The 24427-nt window shown below is 39.3% G+C and overlaps 1 protein-coding gene across 1 annotated transcript in view; it reads left to right on the forward strand.

The window, feature by feature from the left end:
- Positions 1-24427, forward strand: part of faf1 (Fas (TNFRSF6) associated factor 1) — a 79816-nt gene that overhangs the window by 20938 nt on the left and 34451 nt on the right. Inside the window, exons 8-12 of the mRNA XM_012877883.3 lie at positions 7308-7394; positions 18846-18941; positions 19035-19158; positions 19259-19322; positions 19438-19519. Of these exons, the coding sequence (XP_012733337.2) occupies positions 7308-7394; positions 18846-18941; positions 19035-19158; positions 19259-19322; positions 19438-19519 (453 nt within the window). The remainder of the gene's footprint in view (positions 1-7307; positions 7395-18845; positions 18942-19034; positions 19159-19258; positions 19323-19437; positions 19520-24427) is intronic.

Raw genomic sequence — 24427 nt, forward strand, 5'->3', positions numbered from 1 at the left:
AAGCTGCAAGTGGATAATAGAAAATGTTTGATTGTTTTAACCCACACAATTCATTACGCTCCAAAATGAATTGGAACGGAATGTGGGGGTAAATTATCGAGAAATTCAGACCAAAGCATTGCAGTTCTGCTTTATATAGACCACAGCTGACTGACTTCAATTTGAAAAGGAAGACCTAAAAAGCACAATATGTCCCCTTTAATATATCTTCTTACATTTCTGCTGTTCCTCTGATTTTATTCTGAAACATCCTAAGTAGCGCTGAAAATAACTTACGTTCTGCCTTCATCAGCTACTACTTCCACACCGAAGAGTGTTGTTGTTGTGACGTGGCAATATTTAGCTTTTGTGGCAATTGCCACTCAGGACCAGTCAAGCTGAAAATGGACCGATTCCTGTCACCAGCTGTTTTCTTTGCACATATCTAGTTCGTATGCACTCCTTCTGCGCCTTTTTAAAAAAAATAATTAAATGTTCCTTGTGGTTTTCATGTTTTACACCTAAAATTATAGTTTAATCTCAAAGTAAAAGTTGTCCATTCATCTGTTGAGCTCTGTGCTGCCACTGTGGTTAATTCAAGGACCCGCCGTACAGTGGAAGAGCACATGATTAATAATCAGGCTTCTGGCAGAGCTTGTAATAGTGCTAATTGATTAAATTAGTTTGACTAGCTTCTTAACTGGAGGCCGCCTCCCTCCCTGGACGTCCTTCTCTCCTCTTTCGCACTCTACAATTTTCTCCTCATTTCATCATCTCCATTTTTCTTTTTTCTTTTTTTTTTGTACTTTCACTCTCCTCTCAGGCAGATGGTTTTGATGAGCACCCACTGTGAACCTTAAGTGTTTCTGCTGGGATTACAAACACAGGGGAGGGGCCCATGTGGTGTGGGAGTGGGAGCCGCGGCCACAGAAAAGAGACCGAGGACTGTTAGCTTGGTGGGGGGTGCCGTAAGAGGCAAGAGGGGATAGAGAAGGGACAATGTAGGCTTAAACAGGCCTCCATGTCGTGGTCTTTTCCTTACACATGTTTGTCTTTAGGCATCTGAAGGTCCCCCACTGAGAAAATGAGACCTAGAACTTTAACCTGCAGACATCAGATGTGTAGGCCATGTAGGCACGGTCTCAGAAAGAAGCCCCCTGCTTCCAAGAAGTGGGAAAAAATATTCACGCTATGTAGGATTCCAGCTCAACAAGGTCGAAGTAACTCTTTCTTATGATAAAGCTGAAGGCAAGTGAAAATCCTGACCAAAAAAAGATGAAAAAAATAGGTAAAGTAGTATCTTTTTGCTGACATAAAAAGACTGTAACATTTTCAGCTCGTCTGACTCCTTTCCTCCCCTCCGGCTTTCCAAAAGTGCCAAGTCCTTTGCTAGTTTCTTATTTTCTTAGCTTAAGTTTTACCGACTTGCCCTGTCTGTGTCTAGCGGCAAAGAAAGTATCCTATCTTCTCCTTTTGTTTTATTTTGGCCATACAGTCTTCCTTTATCCCTCCTTCTGCTATTTCGTCTTTCTTTACGTCTCTCTCAGTGGCCATCTTCAGCCTTTTTTTTTTCTTTTCCATCTCTTAAACCAAAGTTTGTGAAGGTTCTTGATTGGCATAACCAGACAAGAGTTTGGAAGGGGGGGGGGTGCTGTTACTGGCTAGCTCCAGAGCTAAGCTGCAGAGCAAATGTTTGCCAGAGGAGTACCGGGTAGAATAGGGATGGCTGCGGGGTCTCGATTTGTCCGTGATCAGACCAGTTGTACTGGGGATTCTACCCTCATCTAGTGCCCCCCCCCCCCCCCTCCTTCCACACACTCTCACACACACAGGGCCCCATCCCTTGCACTGCAGCTGGGAGACATAGGGGACCGAATGCAGACAGAGGCTGCGGGACTGAGAAAAGCAAGGCTGGAAGGAAAGCAAAAAAGAAAGAAAGGCATCTGGTGCTTAGATAGGTTGAAGAGAAAGAACAAGAGAGAAGGAGAGAAAGAGCTTGTGACTGTTTAATGGAAACCTTTCCTTCTCTTTGATTTGCTTCCAGCCAGGGATTATAGACAATTGGCATTTACAAGGATTGGATCGTTAATTTTGTCGTTGGGTGCATTGGCCAGCAGCTGAGTCTCCTTTATGTTGAAGAGAACTCAGACGTACATACAGCGCTGGGAAAAAAGAAAAAGAAAAAAAAAAAAGAGGCCGCCGTAATATATATCTGAGATCAGCACCTTGATGTTTATGACGGCCATTTCACTGCTATGCCTGTTGAATTACAGCAGAAATACGTGATAATCTGAGAAGACTGCATTGAGATGTGCTGCTGGAGAATTTGCCATGGCGAATGAAAACTTTAGTTGAAGCTCTGGGCGGTCTCTCCAAAGAATGACTTCTAAACCTTTCCTAATTAATAATTAGTGTTTATTTATTTATTAGTTTATTTATTTACAATTTATAAGTAATAGTAACTAAATTCTTTTCTTTTGCTGTCTGAAAATGCTATATTTAAATTGACAATTATTTTTAGTTAAAATGCTAATAATTTTTAGAATAATAAAACGGTTGATTTTTATTTTAACACCAATTGCGTTCAGTAGTTTTCTTCATTCGCAATAAGATTTAGTGGCACATTAAGTCTAACCATAAATCATTGTAAGCTGTGTTTTTTTGTTTTTTGTTTTTTTTTTTGTTGCATTTTACAGGTTGCTAATCAATGTACTCCTAAAACGGCTCCTTGCACTACTTAGGCTTTCAGTATTTTTGTAAAGGTTTAGCCTCTGTAAGCATAAGGGTAAACTTTTAACCAGCCTTTAATGGTTTTCCAGTCATGTATTGATTATAAAACAGTTTCCTCATATTATACAAATAATTTTTTTGTTCAAACTGTTTTTCCAAGACATTTCAGATCTAAGATTTATGTAACAGTTTGATTAGTTTGGCTTACTTCTGACATGTCTCTCTTGGTAGACAGGGGGCAGTATTAGACAGTATTGCTTCATTTATGGTGTTTGTAACAAAAACAAATCTGCAGTGGTATAACAAAAAAAGTGAATTTACCTGCAGTATCGGTCTGCTCTCTTTTTGTCCTAAATTCTTTTTTTTTAAATAACATTCTGTTGTCATATGGTTGCACCAAACTCCCATATTTGCACCATATTTTTTTTTGCACGTGTCGGGAGAGGACCGGGCATATCCTCGCTGTGTGGTTTCAGGTGGGCAGGCCGGGTGTTTAGCTGTGTTTTCTTTCATTGCCGGGATTAGATTGTCCTCTGCCAGGTGCCGTCCGCTGTCTGTCTGCGCTCCGCTCCGCCGCCACCTCTCACCTTCGCTCTCTCTGTGGTGGGCGTCAGTTTGTTGTTTCTCTGATGCTGCTTTAACCTCTGACTGCAGCCTCTTCATTACTAGTGTTTATGCCTCTCCTTTTCCTCCCTTACCCCCCCCCTCTATTCATCGGCCGGCCAGCCGGTCAGTCAAATCCCTGTAGTCTGGCTGGTCAAACATAGATATTACACTCTGTAATAACACTGGCCACCCGCTTTGACCCCGGCCTGCTATCTCGGCCACGGCGTCTCTTCATAAGGATGGACTCGGAGAGGTGTGGTGTGGGATTACAAGAGTGAAGCAAAGTGACAGTGCCAGTCATTTATCATTGTTCTTTTAGTTCGTCTCTCCTTGTTTGTGCTGTAAATTGCTTCGATCTGTCAGGTTCCGTACAAATATAATATATTTTCTCAAAGGGATTGATAACGCAGATAAAATATTTACTCATCTCCACAAAACGATATTCATACCCAGGTGTGATTACAAGGCAAGATTCTGTAAAAAGAACTGTTTGTCCCCAATATTAATACATTGTTTTGCAGATTCCTTGCTTTGTAGCTTCAATTTGCCTTTGTCTTTGTAGCATTCTTTAAATTTCTACCTCCATGAGCATCGGCCCTGAGTACATAAAGGACTCCTCTGTCCTCGGTGCACGTTACAAAGACAGGATTTGATCCATGCATGGAGGGATCTTTCCTCCACAAAAGGTAGTTTTTTCAGCGTCCGTGTCCTTGCCCCGCAGGGCCCGAATGTCAGGATCCTCCCGAACCAACGCACCAGAGTCCACCATCAGTCATCAGAGCTCAGGCGCTAACCTGGGGCTTTGATCTGCTTTGACTGGCGCACATTCCGGCTGGCGTGAGGGCTTTAAACCAACAACCCACTGGAGGGTGTAACGCGGCGCTTGGTTTGAGAGCCGCTGCTGGCTGCTAACTGTTTAAAACTAAGGAATGTTATTAAGTGATGCTGATACAGGGTCTGAACATGAATGGGAGAAGAGAAATACTGTTCATTTCAGAGTGTGTGGCTGTTGTTGCTGGGAATTAGCAGAGGCATCTGAGGAATGCTGACAACACTGGCTCCATGTTTTTTTTCCCCCTCTAGTTGTCTTTTTATCCTTCTCCGGTCTCAGCCACCTTCCTAATGTCCCATTTAACCTTTCAACAAGATATAGTTAGTAAAATTCGAGCCGTTTATTTATTTGTTTAAAAAAAACAAACAAATATAGCAATATTTTCCAGTAAAAACAATTAATTGAAACTTATTTTCTTTCTTTAAAATTGTTAAAATAGATAAATAGGCTATGAGACTCTACAGGTATGATAGCATTTAATAGTATTATCACAACTTAAAAGTGTTACAGAATATAATCAGAGATTTAAATCAAAAATAACATTAAGCTGTGGAAATGTATACTGCTATTAGGTAAAAGTAATTATAAAAAGTATTTATAAAGCAAATTTTCAACAGCTTGGTGCAACAGCTTGGAAAGATCAGTCGGATGTGGGGGACCACTAAAAGGTTTTGATTCAATGGCCTGCGATTATCTGAAATCAGAAATATACAAAGCAGCCTCTCCTTGTGAAGCTCTGAAGATTTAGACAAAACATTTGAAAGGAAACCTAGATCTAGTTGGCAGCCAGTGTTGCAGCTTCAATACAAGCGTTTTATGAGTTCCTCTGTTTGAGTGACTCAGCAGTCTCGCAGTAGCCCAGTCATGTAGAGACAAAAGCACAAATTATCTTCTCAAGTTCAATGGTTGATGCCACAAACCTTTTGATGTAAAAGGAAGTTTGAAAATTGTCCTATAATTTTGTTTTAATATTGGGTCCAAGTTGAGTATTTGGTTCCAGCATTGCATCTTTAAAAATGGTTAAGGACAAAGAAACAAGGACAAAAGTAGACTAGGAGTAAGTTGGAGGTGTCTCATTTGCAGAACTAGATGCATATTGCTTTGGGGAGATTTTCACAGTAATTTCTCTCAACAAAACATCTAAGAAATGTTTTGTCACCTGCTTTGAAGTGCACATTAATGGGCACAGCCACAGGAAACAAAATAACACGGATTTTGTTTTGTCAAACAAAACTTTAGCACTTGTCTTGTTCTTTTTTGATACGAGTCCAGAAAAATATTTAGATTTGTTCGTTTTACCATTTTATTTATGGAGGACTAGGGATGGATACCATTTTCATTTGTACCGATACCCGGTACATGGGAATCAATACCAGTACTGAACAGTACCTATTTTCGATACTTTTTGTGTTTTATGTAGTAATAAATGTTAGTTTATTAATAAAATCTCAAAATGTTTCTATTTTACAAATTTATTTCTCAAAATATAAACTTGTGTGGATCTAGAAATAAACCTTATTAAATAATTTAAATTTAATACACACCACAGAAAACTATTTTTTAACCAAAACAAGTTATCAGAGGCACACAGAGTGAACGAGGTGACTTAAGGGATTGAAGCAGTATGTGAATAAAATTCAGGGAATTGTTATGGTGCAACAGTTTCAGAGACGAAACAAAACTTCATTAAAAACATTTTATGTAAATTAGGGCGGGACACATTTGCAATTTTATGCATTTTTTGGCGGGATATTTGCAACAAGGGAACAGAGGCTCTCTTTGCTCTGACTGCGGGTGAGTTTCAGGACAAGGCAGCAGCTGTCTGTCTGTGAGACAGCGCTTGGAGAAGTGGGAAGAGGCTCACAGCAGCACTCGCCGGCCCAAGACAGTAACTGCAGAGTGATTAGTGCTTTCACAGGAAGTCACCAATAACAGAAGAAAGTCACTATATTTTTCACCTGTTGAATTTTTGAAACAAGGTTGCTGGATACGTCTGAAAATCTGCCAAATATAGAGAGAAATTTGCTCAATTGGCAGCAGTGACCAGGTGCTTCCTTAGATTAGAAGTATTCCCGCCGCTGGCCTTGTACTTCGTCTCACAAATATTACAGCGAGTGTAATCTGCAGCGCATTTTGAAGAGTGGAGACATACTGTCGAGTGCTTTCTGTCATCCATGCTTTGTTCACTGGACCAGCGGCTACTGACGTCATCACACTCTTGGTGCGTGCAATACTGTGTTTGTGTTCAGCGTGGAAAATCGCCCACTCTTCCACTCCCTCAGTGTCACAATGATGCGTTTAGGTACCAAAACATGGGACCATTTGATTTTACTTGAATCGATACAGACGGGATTCGTTTGGTACCTAAAGTACCGAATTCGGTACCCATCCCTAAGGAGGACATTAGATCTCTGAAGGTAGAGCCTTGGTACTTCAAGTTCAGTTTTCTTTCATTGTTGTTCAACTTAAAGACTCTTTGATGAGCAGCAGAAGAATGGTCATAAATCGCAGCAGCAGAGGAAGCAATTGTTAAAAATTGTAGCTGATATGATGGCATATAATACAAAAAATAGACGGCAGTCAATTCTATAGGTAGCAACTTCTTACTGATTTTGAGTCATAAATTAAAATATAGAATAAACACACCTCTATTCAGTAGTGCTCTATAAGTACTTGTACAGAATATTATCCTATGTTATTAGCCTAGTCATGCGCTCTAGGTCACATGACTCATTCTAGGTTATGGCCGTCTGAGCAGACCTACTGACGCAGGCCTACTCTGAATGAGAATCGTAAAATCTGAGAAAATCAAAATCATATAGTGTGTGTCCAAGCGTTAGTTTTTCCACACAATTTATATTTTGCCACAACCAGAAATATTTCCAAAGAGCTAAATTTGTCTGTCCTGTAAGTGAGAAGAAGGTGTAGCCAGCTGACCAGCAATCGACAGCAGTAGGTTGGGAAAACTGCCATCTGAGTAAATGGACTTAAATCTTAGCGTTTTTTTGACTTTTTATGACCTTGTTAAACCTCAATGATGAAGATCCTAGTGTCGAGTTATTTATGACTTTTTTTTAAATTAAGTTTCTCTAAAGGTGTCATTGACAGTAGGACTACTGCAGGTATATTGTACTTAATTGAAATGTTCTGTTTTTTCCAGGTCAAGAGGAACATTTCAGACTTGACCAACATCCCAGTCCGGCATCAACAGTGGGAGGGATGGCCTGCCTCAGCGTCCGATGATTCTGTAAGAGCCACGCATGCAGACGGTCATGAATCGCTAAGATTTAACAAAAACAATGTAGTAAAAACGTTTTTAATTAACAGCTTACAATGGAAGGTGACTGAGTTTCTCTGTGATCATTCAACAGATTTGTGTAAAGTGTTATCAAATGGAGAAAACGGATCAGAAGATTATAAATGGTTTTAACAGTAGCGAAGCAGCTTAACAGGTGGAAGCAGAAAGCCTCGTGGCATTGTGCTGGCTATGCTTTTGATGTTGCAGTGCTGTTTGCTTGATGCAAAGTGTGTGAAGAGTCTCTGACAATGTTGCAAGGCCTGTCTCGGAAACATAACCTGAACAAAAAGGGTAGGACACGCCAATCACCTTCTCATCTGCCTTCACTAACATTCTCAGGCATAGATTGCTGTAATGTTCACATGGTTATAATGTGCTTCAGGACAGGATACCAGGGATTCATGGCACTAACGCAAAGCTTGACCATCAAAATGTATAAAACGATCTTGAGGGTTTCAGTGACGACATTAAATGAGCAGTAATTTGCACTGACACTAGATTAAGTTAATGTACTGATTATTCCAGGCAAAACATTATCTAAGCGTTTATTTGGTATTTTGATTTTGATCCGTGAAAACATGGAGAAAAACGCTGCAAAATATTGTAGTAGACTTCAGGTGTTGATTGTGCAGAATGTTATAGCCTTTTGTCCTACTGCTCTTAATAGCAGAAGGAGGGCGTAACAACCTGACGCTTGGCAATTAAGTGACCAGGGTCTTTAATGATAAAGCCAGTCTGCAGTCAGCTGCCAGGAGAAATGGACAAATATGTTTTAAATGCAAGCTAATCACCCCATGCCTAGGGCATATGGTCATATTTCTCATTAAAAACAAGCAATTCCTTTGCAATATAAATATTCCATATCTGCTTACCTAATTTTCATTGGCTTGTAACACTGTGTTTCTAATTGAAATTTACAATCGAAGCTCAAATGACCATTTTGATGAGTGCGTAGTTCCGCGTTGCAGTCTCAAAGCTTGCGAGAGTGAGATGTTGAAGCTAATTAAGATGTCAAAGACCGTTCCCGTCCTGTGTCCCTTATCTGTGGACATTAAAGCTCACATCATTGAGTCCCGCTGACCTCTCCGTCCCACGGTTGCTCTTCCCAGCCATTCACTGTGCGCAGTGTCAAGCTGATCAGAGGTCAGACCCATACAGAACGCCGAGGAACCTCTGACCCCTTTTGTCTCAGCGCCTCTTTGACAGCATATGTGTTCCCATGCTAATTGTTTGGGATGGTTTATCATGCCACATTGAGACGCCGCTGGGCACACATTCTCGGGTTAACACCCCGGCTAACGTTTTCTCTTCAGATCTGCGCGGCCGGTGTTTGGTTTGGTGTATTGTTGTTGACTTTGCCTTCTTTTAAATCCATACTTTGACACATGTGTCCTATGCAGTAAAAACAGATCGTAATATGAGTCATGATCAATAGGAATGAGCCGTTTCATTGTATCCAGTGTTTTGATGAACAGAAGCTATTTATATCTGGTACCCATTGTTCTTATTTCAAACACTCAAGCTGAGAGAATAATACCGCACCTGACTTGTTGTTAAGCTTTTTAAGCATTAACAGTAAAAGCAAATACACTAGTTCCTTTATGGCACACACATGGGCTGAGAATAGAAGCATATTCGCCTTTGTTCTTTACAGAAAATTGTTTGCTTCTTTTTTCTTTGTCTGTCACAGCTAAGATAAGTCAATTGTAAAGTCATCAACCACCAAGCAATGCATTTTGCTACAATGGAGATTAACCAGCAAACAGTCTCAGGTTGCAACAGAAATGCAATTGTTAACGCTGGCCATAAAATGCATTGATCTTATGTATTTTCCACTGAATGAATTTAATGTGGCCCAGTCCTGTCTTATACAATTTGTAACTACTGCTTTTACACAAATAACGTAGAACATTTAAATACCACACCCATGTAATTAGGTTTAAAAACCTTAAATTAAGAATGTTTTATTTTTGTAACAACATCTTACACTAGGATTTTAGAAAAATCCAATATATAACCTGAGAATATTTCTTTTGGTGGTGAAAAATACTAGTTAATAAATAGTGTTTCTTTTGTTTTTTTTTTAAATCAGTGGTGCTCCACTAGGTGGCATCCCCTAGAAAGATAATAAGGTAGGTTTTTTTTTTCAAGTTATACTTAATTTAATCAGTCTAGAAACATTTAACATTTTTCTTTGGGTATTAGATGTTACATTTCTCATAACCTCTTTAAAAATGGCTAAGACAATAAGACATAGCATTTAAGTAGCAAAAATGTGTCGTTAGCTATAAGTCAGGAAGTGGCTGCAGGAAAATGGCTCTTGATCTAAAGTTGCCCCTTTCTAGAGTCAGTAAATAAAAGACTAAATCAAAAACCCTTTTAGAGAAAGGCGTTGAAAATGTTATTGGTATTTGATACTGCAAGGAAACCTTAATTTATTTATTTAAATTATATTAATCTTTGCCTGGTTGGCCAATAAATGTAGAGAAGGAGCCATGTTCCCGCTCCTTTACTTTTCATTCAAACTGTTAAGCCAGAGAAAATATGTTTTATGCATATAAAATAAAATGAAAGTTAAAAAGTCATACCTTTGCATTTTATTTTCATCAATTGTAAGTTGAGAATATAGACTTTCATCATTACCTCTACCCCTCCCCCCCCATCTAAAATAATTTACCAAGACATAAATACATCATATGTACAATTTCACTGATGTTTCTTTCCAAATCCATGTTAGTGTTTTTACTTAATACCTAAACTCCATTTCTTTCTTTCTTTGATCTAATTATTTTATTCCTAATTTGGAAATGAGGAATATTGTATTGTATAAGGTTTAAAAGGGTATCTTGTTGTAAGTGACCAATTGTTTTTATTTTTTGCTGTTTTTCTTTATCTGTGGACTTTAGCTCCTAGTTGTAGATTTATTGGCCAAAGACCATGAATAAATTTGAGCTTCCTGTGCCAACAAAGGCCTGGTCCCCAGCTAACATAACTCCAGTGTCTTTTTTTTCTTCTTTCTTGTTTGAGAAGATATTAAAAAAGCACAGAGAAGAGAGCGACAGAAGTGTAATAATGGCCTCTGCACTAGCCATAGCCCTCTTATTGAAACGTCTGAAGGTATTAACAGAGAAAGCCCTGGGCTTGGCTGGCCTAGCGGGTGGATGGAGAGCGGAGAGCCAATGTTAGTGTCTAGCTCATTAGCCCAGTCTCATCTCTTGGGCTTTGGGCCAATAAACACGGCGGCTACAGGCCCCAGATTACTTTTAGCTTCACACATTCTCCTGCTTAAAGTTGATTTGGTTGTTGCTTCACTCTAATTTATTCTCCAAGTAGGTAATGTTTCTCTGGTCGTCTGTGCTCTTACATTTGTGTGCTTTATCTATGTTTTTTTCTTTTCTTTTTTGCATTTGTTCTATTGCGAACATTATTAAATCCGGTGATGAATATTGAATGTCAGTGTGTCGCTACCCCATGTGGGGTCTCAGCAACAATATTTGGAAATAAAAGCTGACATATTTCAGCTGGATTAGAGGTGGAGTTATTATGGTTGTTTTGTGTTACTTTAACTCTATGGTAACTAAAACTATCAGTCCAATATCCACCATGTATGTTTGGGAGAGATTGGGATTAAAGTGTTATAGTTACTTTAACTGGCTATATATGCTAAGACGTCTTAAAGATATCACACTGGCTGTGTTTATTATCTTGTATAGTGTTCTAGGGAATTATTTGGTATTTGATTGTGCATTTTTATTTCATTCATGGTATCATTTTATTTTCTTTGCTTTGGGAAATACATTTATTAAGCCACTGGCAATGTAGCAGTAGAGTTGTTTGCCTTTTGAAGTTCATCCAGCTGATCAATAAGCTCCTAGTTACACTTTGTTCTGCTGGTCATTCATGGTTCCTGAGAAAGTTCTTTAGGTTGGTGTGATTTTAGTTTAACGAAGTCACATATTGTCTGAATGAAAGGGAAAAAAGCCTTGTGGAAACTCTCATCTTTCAGCGAGACTGGTAGTTATGTGTTGCATCATCCCGTCTGACACTGTCCACTAAATCTCTTTTCTTTGTTTATTGCGCTCGGAGTTATTCAGGGTCTGGTGAAGGATTGAAATTGGATCAGGATGCATAACGCTCAGTTGGCAGTGAACAAAAGATCGGTTTATAGAGTTTACTCCAGTTGTGTGGGGCGTTAGACTTGACTGCTGTGGCCGTGTTCAAGTGATGCTCATTTGGAGCAGATCTGCAGCCAGTTGTAGCTTTCATGTATCCTGCTGTTTTCGCAAGAGATTCACATTTTTTTAATGCCTACAAATTCATCCCAATGTATTTATTTTGAGATTTAATTATTATTTTTTTTTGCCATTAATATGCCTCTGACTTATAGCTCATTCAAAGCCTTTGAAGTTTAGCTGTCGACATGCTAAAATCTCCCTGTAACTGTTTGGTTTCCGTTCCAACATCGACTTCTTTCTGGATTCGCTAGAAAACAGTTCATAATGTTTTTTTCTGACAAGCCAAATAGAGGATCACTAGAAGACGAACGCTGTCGTTCTGCGAATGTTTACTTTAGCATTTGTTTTCATTTTCTTTGGGTTTACTGCATCACAACGGCCTTGATGGTAACTGGAAAAAGTTCCCACTCAGATGCAAGTATGTTGGACTTTGCAATAGTTAAAACTTGACGGAGTTCGTTTTACTCCAAGTAGATTAAAACAAATACTCTGGCATTATTTGCGAATACCACAATGTAGCTCTGCCTTCAAATTCCTCTTGATTCTTGGGGCTTTGGCAAAGCTCTGCCGAACAGTGCTGAGGATGACAGAGGTCTGTGCAACAGCTGATTTGAAAGGCCAATGGGAGACTAACGTCCTCGTCTGTTTGGGATGAATTGATCGAGCTTGGTCCGCTTCCAGCCGCGCCTCATCTCATTGGAGCTGCTTTGATTGGCACTGCCTCCTCCACACCTGTTGTGGTGACTGACAGCCAGTGGGATATCCTTATTGCATCTCCCCCTCTCCTCCCAGCCAGTAATTGCTGACATTTATGCAGTGTTTCATGGTGTTTGCTAATGTATTAATGCCGAGGAGCCTCTGAGGTGCCTTGCCTTGTAGGGCAGCGCCTCTCTCCGTTTCCCAGCTGGCATTAAAGGAATCCTTCTCTACCTGATAGGCGTCTGTGCAACCAAAGGTTTATTGAGGAGGGCCTGGTGGTTTCCAGAGCAACAGGGTTTAGCAGTAAAGCTCAGGCACTCCATCACCCGCCTCCCCTTTCCACCACCCCCCTCCTTCAGGTGACATTCAGAACTGAAGCCCGACTGAATTTCTTTTATCTTCTAATGTGGTTTTTGTATTACTCCTCAGTTGCTTGACTGTATCTTTACTAGAAGAGGTAGTTTTCTGAAACTCTGTCTGCTTTTACGCATCCCATAAATGCAAATGTATTTTTTCCATTTAATGCACTTAAGGCCTAACACAAAGTTTCCTAAAATGGGGACAAAATTATATTACTGCCCGTAAAGCTGTAATGAAATATTATCTTGTAATGGAACGATTGTAATTTTTTTAATATATATTTTACCAGATAAAGTTTTCATCCTCTTAAAACTTTATAGATCAACCTCTTCTTGGATTTTTATCTGAAAACTCTTAGGTCTGTTAACTTCTGAAGTCAGGACTCAGACCCAGAGGAAATGCCAGTTGCTTTGCACAGTAACCAAACTAACGACTATTTTAATTGGTGACGAGTAATGTGGTATTAGTGGTTAATTGGTACAATAAATTATTGTCCTGACAATTAGTTGTCGTTTTTTTTTCTGATGTTGACCAACCTCCAAAAACCTGATTGTCAGTTGTCGTTCCTGTCGCTCACAATGTCGGCCCAATGTGCAACGCTTTCAGCGTTTCACAGCCGAAACAACAATATTAGTGTGCTATTTATAATTTCAAAAAATAATATTCAGTTATGATCATATTCAGGTTTCACCACGTTTATCATCACAGTGGTGGTGTTGTAGTTAATTTATTTTTCCCCCCGATTCAAAAGTCATAAATTCTGACTTTCATGTGCAGAAGGGCTGCAGCACAATAGTCGCTGTTTCTCTGTCTTCTTTTTGCTTCTCAGTTCTCTGTCAGGGTCTTGGTACAAACATGTGAGAAAGGTATTTTTCTGCCTTGTTTTTCTTCTTTTCTTACTCTTTTGAAACCCATCTCGTCTGTCTGTTCTCCCTTTCCTCTATAACTCACATGCTGGTGTGAGGTGGTTTGGTTTGCTGCGATTGTGGTTGCCTTCGGTGCAGCTGTCAGTGGTAATTATCTCACACTCACAGCCAGACACCTAATCCAAACACTGCCTACTCTAGAAAATAAGAAAAAAAAAAAAAAAACAAAAAAAAAAAACTAAGAGAGGAATGGAGGGAGAGCGAGAGAGAAGAAGAAGATCAGGGAGGGGAAAAAAGGTTGAAGGGAAGAGGCATAGGAGAGGTGGGGGTAAGAGAGGGAGAAAATTCTTTCCCTGTATCAGCCCTTGAATGCTTAGAGCCTCAATGCAAGTGTTAATTAAAAGAATCCAAAAAAGAGGAGCCAGTTGCTTTTGTGGGGAGATGTGAGAGAGGGTCATTTAAGGGGGGGAGTGTTACCCTCATCATCCCCCCGACCTAATGCCCTGCGGCGCTTCAACCCCGTTTCCACATTTTATCACTGAGCCGCCAAGCAGCACTTATGTACTTCAACATTGGTGAAAGCCATCCGGTCAAAGCAAGAAAGAGGACTGAGAGGCACTCAACTCATTTTTTTTTTTTTTTCTTCCACCCCCATTTTCAGCTCCCCTCCTGGCATCAATGTCAGTTCCAAACCCTTCAGGCTGTCCTTTTGTGGGGAAGTGATCAACTTGATTTAAACACTTATTAGGTTGTTGGACAAGAGCCTCTCATTGTGAATAGCAGCGTAAGGGGTTTACAGGGATCTTTTCCGTACTTGCTGTCCGGATTCGCACATTTGATTGCCCCTCGACTAAAAGAAATAGACTTGGGGGCCAGTCGTTGTCTTCCTGAAGGCTCAGGCCTCGTATGGCTTTCATTGGCTCTGCACCTACGGCCATCTGTGCTAATTCAACTCTTAAGGCTTAGCACATATGAGGTCCTAATTGGCCGTGGCTTTTCTTCAACCCATTAAGACCCGATGCCACTTGTGAGAATACCTGTTCTCATATCAGCATTGTGTTTTAAATATGGGTTCATTGTACATAGTCTTTTCTGTTAGAAATCTGAGTCTGTTGCTTACCTACTTTGTTTACCCGTTAAAGAGATGGTGTGTTTTTTTTTTAGTTGAGAAGCAGAAGTTTTGTTGTCCCTTCCAGTATCTCCTTAAGAGCTATAATGTCATTATTCCAATAATACCGTTTGTAGCATTCTTACCACGAGTGGTATTCATTATTTAAACCAGTAGTTGATGACATCATGCTAAATGTTTTAGAGCCACTGTAAACAGGGTTAACATTTTTAACTCACTTTAGATTAGCGATACATACATGCATTAGCAACTAGTTTAGTTTGCATTAGTACGTAGTCTGTGTACTCCTTAAACAAAGTGGACCACAATTTGTCCCTTTGGAAACCAATATTCCAACGTAAGCTATCAACCACAAACCCGCACATTACGGATCAACTGGGATCCCCGGCTGCGAGAGCTTTCAGCCTGTGTTGCTGCGAAGGCTTACAACTTGCAGATTTCACCTATGGGGGACTTCTCCGATGGGAATAATAAACACTTGTAGCTTGCCGAATGAAATGGGCTGCCAAGATCAACCACCTACAGGTGGTTTGAAAGTTCAAAAAGGTCAAATAAAGAAACTTTGCTGTTCTCTGAGCAGCCTTCCTGTTACCTGCTGAAAGTCTTGTGCTCTTTCACACTGTTACAGCCTTTTTGGGCTTCTTCTGGCTTCATTTTCAACACCTCCCCGATACTGGAGGTGTCTTCAGCCTTCCTGTTATCTTCTGAAGAGTCTTACGCTCTCTCTAAATCTACACAAATCACAGCCATGGTTGACATGTTGTAGGAAATGGTGTTTCTTTAATCTTCTACCAGCATTTTTGTTCTTCCCCCGATCCATTTTTTAAACACCTTGCTGATACTTGAAATCACTAACTTCTACTCTTGACCTGGCAATACTTTTATAAGTTTACTTTCGATTTTCAGAAATTAATAAGCTGTTCATTAGAACCATTCTGTTTTTTCTTGTTCATCGGGGATACTTGGCTATCCTTAACTACGTTTGCTGTTGTTAGTCAACAGCAGATCAGAAACAAAACAATTTAATTAAATAACTCTTGTTCTTCACTAGTTATGTCCAACACGTGCATCTTTTACAAATTGTAGTCAGGTAGCCTTGGAAATAAAGCTTATGCAGCCATTGTCAGCATGTTTCTTCAGGGGTGATGTCATTCTTGGTTTGTGTTGTTTAAATATTGCAAATCAGTCTAGCCAATGTGCTTGAGACAACACAGGTGAGGACAGCTCATCAGGATATTATCCTTTCACAGATGCCATGGGTAATACTAGCTTTCTCCTTTATCCTCCTCTTTTTAAAGTGGACGAGGAAGAATCCGATACACATTGGTCAATATTAGAAGTGGTTTCAGTGTGTTCTCAGTCGATTTGCTTAAGACCTGAATAAAATAGTTGCTTGCTTCTCCCAGCTCATTGTGATAGAGTAAACTTTCTCAGTTTAGCTGAAAAAGTAATGTTTTAACAACTCAGATGGTGAGAAAATTGTTGGGTTGAATTTTTGTAAGATGACAAGACTCGTTGCATCTCAATTTTATGTCCCACATTATATTTTTTTATATATGTACTGTGAGATTTTGTATTTCTGTCATTTGACCTCAAAATGATGGAAAATTATTTAGTCAACGTGAAACACAAATTCTTGTTGCACCAGGCTGCTGGAACCATAAATGTGAGAACTGCTGCTGACTTGCGGTCCAACACTCAGGAGATCAACTAGTGCGGCTGACAGTACAGAAAGCAGGGAACTTTGGCACATATGTTTTATTTATCAGTGCAAGTCAAAGAGCAGAACATCTGGGTCCATGTTGCATTCAAGGTCTGTTGGCTACACTGATCTCTCCTATTGTAGAAGTTGGGGCCGGCATGGGCAGTCGCTCCGTTTCACAGAAAAGCTCTGTTCAGCCGGCTCAGTCCTTTTCAGATTCAATTGGCGTTGCATGTAATCGTCTCTTGATTCAACCATGTCCAGCTGCTCTTTGTGTGTCTTTGCACCTGACAATAGAGCAGATCACAGGACCTCTGCAGGGGACGCTCTGCCTCTGTGTCTCCCTTATCGCACTCAGCTTGGCTGCCCTGCGCTCCGCTGTTGTTTAGAAGTGCACTCTCCCAGAAAAGTCTTTGCATCTGGTCTTTCTGATGCACTCTTAACACATAGTCCAACACTGAACATGTTGTTACATTATTGTGCAGCATCACTACAATCATTGTCACATGGATAGACAAGGACCAGTCTTACCTTCGGATGTCACTGTTGATTTAAATCAAATATATCTTTCTAACCAGAGAATTTTGATATGAAGATACTTTCTTTGGTTTCGAATAACAGCAAAGTGTCTTTATTCTTTCCTCCTAAAGCCACCTTGGCTATATTGTTGTCGACCCTGGAGGCCAAACCCATCAGACACTAGCTGTAATGAGTCCCCGCTGAATGCCAACATTTTCAATGCTGGCTTTGGGTCTGGGAGCTAATTAGTCAGTTGCTCCTTTACTACAGACACAGAACCTCACTGGCGGCTGCAGGTGTACAGAAACCACAGCGTAGTCCCTCCTCATTAGGGCGACGAGCCTACTCTGGATATAATGTCGTTAAAAAAATGTCATATACACCAGGACTCTGCTGAATAGACCTGAATGTATACATTGTCTTGAGAAAATATTCCTACTGCTTGAGATTTTTTGAGATTTCCTTATGGTGAAACCACCCACTTCATGTATGCCTCTATGCATTCAGTGGGAATAATGTGATGGAGAAACAGAAAGTGAAGATGAAAAGAATAAAAAATGTCAAACATCTTTACATAAACAAAGCTGAAAGGTGTGGCGTGCATTTTGAAATTGGCACCATTTACTCTGACCTCCCTAAATAAAATCCACTGCAAACAGTTGTTTCAAAAGTCATCCATTTAGTAAGTAGCTGGTTTAATCTCAGTATGAATGCAGCTGTTATTTGAAGGCTTCAGAGAACATTGGTGAACAAAGACAATCATTCCTAGACTGCTCAGGGATAGACCAGGAAAGGGCATAAAACAGTTCAGTTATGTGAGGCGTTCTCCTAAATTGACAAGGCAGGCTTATTATATGAAGATGGGGGCAAATCTGGAAGAAACCTGCTAGACGCTGAAGACCACTTGAGTGGGGTGTAGATTCACCTTCCTGCGGGACACAGGCCCTAACCGTCCTGCCAGAGTTATACTGGAACGGTTCAGATGACTCTGGTAAAATTCATAGTCTGAATCTAATAGATAATTGTAGAAAGATTTGAAAATGGATGGTCAAAGATGCCAAGCAATGTTTAAGTCCATCCAATCTGAGGTTTTTATATCTGTCTGTCTGTCTGTCTGAAATGTGTTTTAATTATTCAAGTTAAACTTGTTAATTGAGCTGAGAAGTCATTAACTTTACTTAAAACTTTGCTTAAAGTGATTTTCCCTGAAGTTTCCACAAGTCCCTTTTTGAATAACTGTGCATGCATAAGGGCGTCTTACTTCGCTTTTCTGCACTTCAGGGGAATGGCGTGAAAAGAGTCCCACAAATCCACTCTGGTCTTATTTCTTTCTACTGAGGCCTGTCTCTTATTCTCATAAACATGAAAGCGGTTCGCTTCTTGCAACTCTCAGCCACGTTCAAAGTCTACAGTGAGAGCAGCGGAGCTACAATGGCTAACCGCTAAGCTAACTGGATACATAAACACTAGAAGTGCACGTGCGCAGCCATCAAGTGGAAACAAACAAGGAACAAGCATGGACACTAGCATTAGGTGAGCGTGTCAGAAGGATTGCCATGTCGGACAACCGATAAATAAGGCGATACCTCTAGAAGTTGAGGGACAGAGGGGGTGCGGCTGACAGCAGGAACAAAACGCTGACAAATCCGTGGCCTTTAGACCAAACGGCAGTGATTGGTTATAGTTTTTACAGGCCTGCAGCTCCGACAGAGGACAATTTTTTTAACCTCCTTTTTGTGAATATATAATGTATTAACTTCTTTCAGAATGGAAGGACCATTATACCCAGTATAACAAGTGTTTATGAACAGGATTACCAACTATAGCTTTAATAACATTTGCTCAGATTATTAAAATGAATGATCCTTTTTCCATATTCTCTACTTTTAGATGACATTAGCTCTCTCTGGGATCAGCTATCCATGCCACCACCTCAGTGTTTGTCGAAGGTCTTCACCAGCCAATGCCCAGGAACCCACAGAAGAGGTAGGTCAACAGAACTGCACCAATCCAGCCCTCACTCCTCTTGACCACCTTCCCACCAGTGCACGCATGCTTACTAATACTGAATGTTTGCAGTGCACAGATGTCCATATGATCAGCGACAGCGAGGGGGACGATTTTGAAGATGCATCAGAGTTTGGGGTGGACGATTCAGAGATGTTTGGCATGAGCTCAACAACCTGTCGGAAATCACCCATGAGTATGTAGAAAACCTCTGTATGACAAGCCATTATAAAGTTCTATTTTGAAAATGCGCGTTCCGTTCAGAGTGTGACACGTTAATTTTCTTCACCTTGCAGTGCCAGAAAACAGCGAGAACGAAGCGGATGCCTTACTTTACTTTACTGCCGAATTTTCTTCAAGGTGGGCATCTTTAGAAATGATTTTTCTTTTTAAGAAGAACCAAGACTTTTTTCAGGCAAACCGTTTAACACATTGCTACAGCAATTAACTATTTTGTTGCCGTGTGTGTGTCTAGATATGGAGAAACCCACCCAATGTTCTATGTCGGCTCTTTGGAGGCAGCGTCTCAGGAGGCCTTCTACGGCAAGGCCAGAGATGTAAGTAAACTGTTCTGTGCAGATCTTAGGATCGTTTTTAATTTAAAGTGATACAGTACTTGGTTAGATGAGACATTGACCGTGCTTCAGCACTGATATCATTCTTAACATAACACGGAGCAGGATGTTATTCATTTTATATCCATCAGGGAACGTACTGCATTACTCATGTTGTCTTTTGTTACTGAGATGGTGGGAACTTCAGACGTATTACTCATTGTGATAACGAGTGTCTGAGCATAGTCGACTGTCTTTTGCAGACCACAACCAAGCTGCAGTAAATTATTTCATAAATTTAAGCGATGTTGAAGGTGTTACTTTGTCTCCGGCTTATTTGATCGCCATTGTTTGTTTGACCACATCTGATCATCGCAGTATGTGGCTATTAAGGTTCATCTTGAATATGCTATCAATAACCCCTTCTTTGTGGGCAGAACGTTAATCTTTTTTATGCTAACAATGCAGAAACATGCCTGAAAAGCTGAAAGACAAAATCACTTGACGGGTTTATTAAAAACATGTAAAAGAAATTTGGTTTTATTATAATTTTCATCAAAATTCTTGCAGGTTAAAATGTTTCCTCAGGCTTCCTGCATAATCTGGAAAAATATGAATATAAAATCAGTATTGTCCTCTACTTTGTTCCTAATTTCATTTATTGTTCCTTCCTTCTAATTGTCCATGCTCTTGCTTTCTTCCTTTCATGCTTAATTACTATGCTTCGACTTAAAGTAAATGTAAAGGACTCGGGAGTCTGAAAAAGTGTAATGTTTAAAGGTAGACTGTGCAGAAACCCTGTTCCCTGTTGAAAAAGATCGCTGTTTATGGTGTAACACTTCATACTCTCTGTTTATATATTTCATAAAGATTAATATGCGTTAATGAGTTCAACACTGCTTTTTCAAATTCCAGTTATATAAAAGAAACTTGTTTTCCAATTTCTTTGACATACCTCGAGTATGAAAAATAAAGAAACAAGAACACAAGTTTGCTATATAACATGTAAAAATGGAAGAGAAATCGTTTCAGCTTTTGAAACTTAATTAACCACTAAAATGTACAAAAGATTAATATTTTCAGAGCCAAAATTACCTTAAAGTCTTCATTCTACATATATAATATAATATAGTTATATATTCTACATATATAACTCCAGTTATTGTTAAATTGGATTCTTCTTTCGTTAATTCGACTAAATTATGAGCATTAATTCATAATGAAAAAAAACATCCTGATTTTAGATTAAAACAAATACGTGAACACACAAGATAGAAAATCAACAACTGTGCAAATATTTGTTTAGCTTAAAGAGAAGCTGAACTATAACCAAGTCAAAAAACTAAGTGTTTAACAACCTAGGAGCAGCTGATGATTGAAACACACGTGGAACGAAATATAGCAGGAATAACTCCCCAGACATCTATTTCTCATCAGTCTCTCTAATGTTTGTCCAATAGTCCATATAATGTTGGATTGTGGACATTTGTTTATGCACACCTTTGTGGGCCTGGATCAGCAATTACTTTAGTTTCAAAATTATGTGTTGATTAAGATAAAGCTACACTTTCTTGTTTATAGTCCAGTGTTGTCTTCTATGTTTTCTGCTGTTCTTATTATTGTCTTGTCCCATTACTCTATCATTGAAACTTTAGTCCATAGAATTTTCCCCCCCCAACATTTAAGTCTGCAGTACTTAAACACAAATTAAACTGTATAAGACTCAGTGGCTGTAAGGTTTCCAGAATTTACCACTTTGATTTACTGTACAAATTAGGGCTGGACGATAACTCAATAACAATATATATTGATCAATAGACGTAAATCGATGATAGAAAAAAGGGTAAATAAAAAGTTCAATAGAATAAAAGATTTCCTTCCTTATGCATTTTAGCCATGTATATTAATATTACGGTCATTACATCCTTCCAACCAATCACAAACGCAGACCCAGGAACGCTCTGCCACCAAGCCCCGCCGCTTCAAACAGTTCAGAGAGCAAGTGTTTTTTTCTTTTTTGATAAAACGTTGGTTGAGTAAAGGGTTGAGTTTGAATTCAGTGTTTGTGTGTTCTGTATCTAAAAATAGGTCAATTAGCTACAGCATAAAATGGTCAGGTCTGCACTCAAAATATGTTTTAAATTTGTTGATAATTATCGATATCGATCAATGTGATTTCTATGTTATCGATATGCTTTTTTTTCCTATGTCGTCCAGCCCTAACACAAATTAGGTGTTTAAAATGCTGTGTTTTATGTTCTTCTAATGACAGACTCTGCATTATGACCAGACATCTCACTTTGGTCTTTTTATTTCTCTCAAAGTATGTGATTTCTTTAAAAGCAAATTTTAAAACTTAAACCAGACTGCCACAAAGTTTCAGTGGGAAAAATGCATTTTTCTGCGGTAAAATAAAGCTATGTGGCTTTTGTAGTCAGTTGGTGCATTGAAGAGCCTAACCTCAGGGTAAATCTGCTGAAAGATCCACCCTAGGGAAGATTAGCTACTGTCTTGAATGTTTTCAACTTCTTAATGATCTTTTCTCATGGGTTCTTTTCAAACTTTGCTTCCCTAGTCAGCCCAGACGCACCTTTGTTGCACTTTGGTGTCATGTGAAAGTAAAGAGGCTGAATGTGGGGCGCTTAAGCAGCTTCTGGCTTGTAATTGCTATCTTTATTTCTGAGCATGCTCTTAGTATTTCACACACTGCATGCAGAGAATGTCTTAATGTCTATATTGCAAATATGTCATTAAATATGATATTACATCTTATATTTAAATATGTTTAGGTCCTGGTAAGCTGATTTTATTTTAAGGTTTTATACTTTAACTATATCCTCAGAAGCCAAATCATTTGAAACAAAATATTTTTTAATGTAATCATTCTTTGAAATACATTTTTGTAGGAACTATTTATTCATATATATATATATATATATATATATATATATATATATATATATATATATATATATATATATATATATATATATAATGTTAAGAAATCAGGATTTATATGACAAGTCTTTGAAAAAATGTAGGAATGCAGAAGTTGTAATTTCAGGTATGTTTTTAAAAAAAGACAAACAAAAACACCCTCATAAAATTATGGTGGTGATTTATATAAACTTTTTTTTTTCTAGAAGAGACAAGGTTAGTGGATTAATGCCATATGGCACCATGCGTAATACAGATCTTAGAAATTAGACATTTTAATGTATATAACAAATAATACTCAATAGAAGCCGTATTATTAAACTTGTAAAAATGTAAAGCAGCATATTAAATGGCTGTATGCAACTGCTGGAATTTGTAATCATAATAGACTAACAAATGTTTTGATTTTCATAGTTTTACAGTGAATAGTGTCATATTTTAACACAGATTTAATTTTATCGCAAGTTGCATTAACTTTCTAACCTGAAAGTCAAGGCTCTGTCTTTGCCACCCACTTTTCCCGTCGTGTTTTCCAGGTTTTTTTTTTTTTTTTTTTTTTTTAGTTTTAAGGACGCCTGTATCAACTGACAGCTTGTGTGGATTACGGCCTTATTAGACAGAGAGGACACAGGAACATGTTTGGGGGGAGGGATGGTTCAGATCGTCAGGAGCACAAAGAGCGATAGTGGTAAAGACGACAGTGATGGCGCATTATGAGGAAAATTTGAAATAAGAGAATAAGGCCAAAATGTCAGCTGGAAATTAGTCAGAAGAGCAGGAATGCGAGTTTGTGGGATGAAGGATAGAAAGAAAGTGAAATTTAACACAGAAACTAAGAAGACATTTGGCATCCAGCCTTTTTTCTCCAGCTGATCCCTGTTTCTAAGCCAGCACAATATGGCTGATGTCTCTGGTGTTCGCTCGCTCCGTGCTATTGTGCTCTACACAGCGAAGGGGCAAGAAGTATTTATTTTCGCAGGATTTTGGGAGTTTCATGTAGCCTGCCAGGGTTTCTGTGGGTAAAATGGTTTATAGACTGTGGTGCAAAACAGTAGCAGGTCTGTGTTTGTCTTGTTTTGTCAGCATGGACAACAGGCCAAAACATGCTCACTTTAACGTTTTCATTACACTCTAGCATATGTCCCCAGATTGTACCATTCCCTCGTCCTTCGATTCAGCTACGTCATCGTTTGCTTCCATTTAGAAAGAGATCCAGGTTTTGTGTAATCGTGGTAGAAAAGGCCCACTTCATTAAGGGGATATTAGAAAAGGGCAGATCTGGCTGAAGAGAGACAACGTCTTGCTTTATAAACAAGGGAATCAGTCTCAGTCGCTCATAGCCTGGGAGAGGCTAATCACTAAGCAAAACACTACATTTGATGAAGTGTTTCTGAAGGTGTGTGTTGGGGCACTGTTGAGATAGACTCAATCCATCCTTAATGAAAATGCTTTGGGCTGCAGAGCTGAGCCGCGCTGAGCTGAACTCTCTCGGGGATTGATGGTTAGTCGGAGCGTAGAGAGTGATAGGCCACCCATCACCAACCGCGATCCTCGCTAAATCCCCATCAATGCAGTGGTTAATCACTCTAACCCCGCTCTCCTTCGCTCTTCACTCCTCTCTGCTGTCTGCCACACACAAAGACACATAAAAATTCATAGCCTCGAAGAAGAGGGGAGTTTGGGGATTTATCACTGCCAAGTATCCACTTCAGATCCCAGCGATGGCCTCGACGACTCGAGAGGAAGGACAGCAGCCAGCAGCGGAGCAGGCATATAGGAGTGAAGAAGTATAAAAGTGTAAAAACCAAACGGCACCAATAAGCTCACATAAACAGTCTAAAAAGAGGGAAAATTAAGTCCTTTTTGTAGCTGTAATAACTAGATGATCGGTGACTTCTATATTACATGAGGTGCAGTCTAGGGCTGCAGATGTTACAGAAACATACTAACATTTTATTTCTGTGGAATATTGTA

Source organism: Fundulus heteroclitus, chromosome 9, assembly GCF_011125445.2.
Source record: "Fundulus heteroclitus isolate FHET01 chromosome 9, MU-UCD_Fhet_4.1, whole genome shotgun sequence".
NCBI classification, from domain to species: Eukaryota; Metazoa; Chordata; class Actinopteri; order Cyprinodontiformes; family Fundulidae; genus Fundulus; species Fundulus heteroclitus.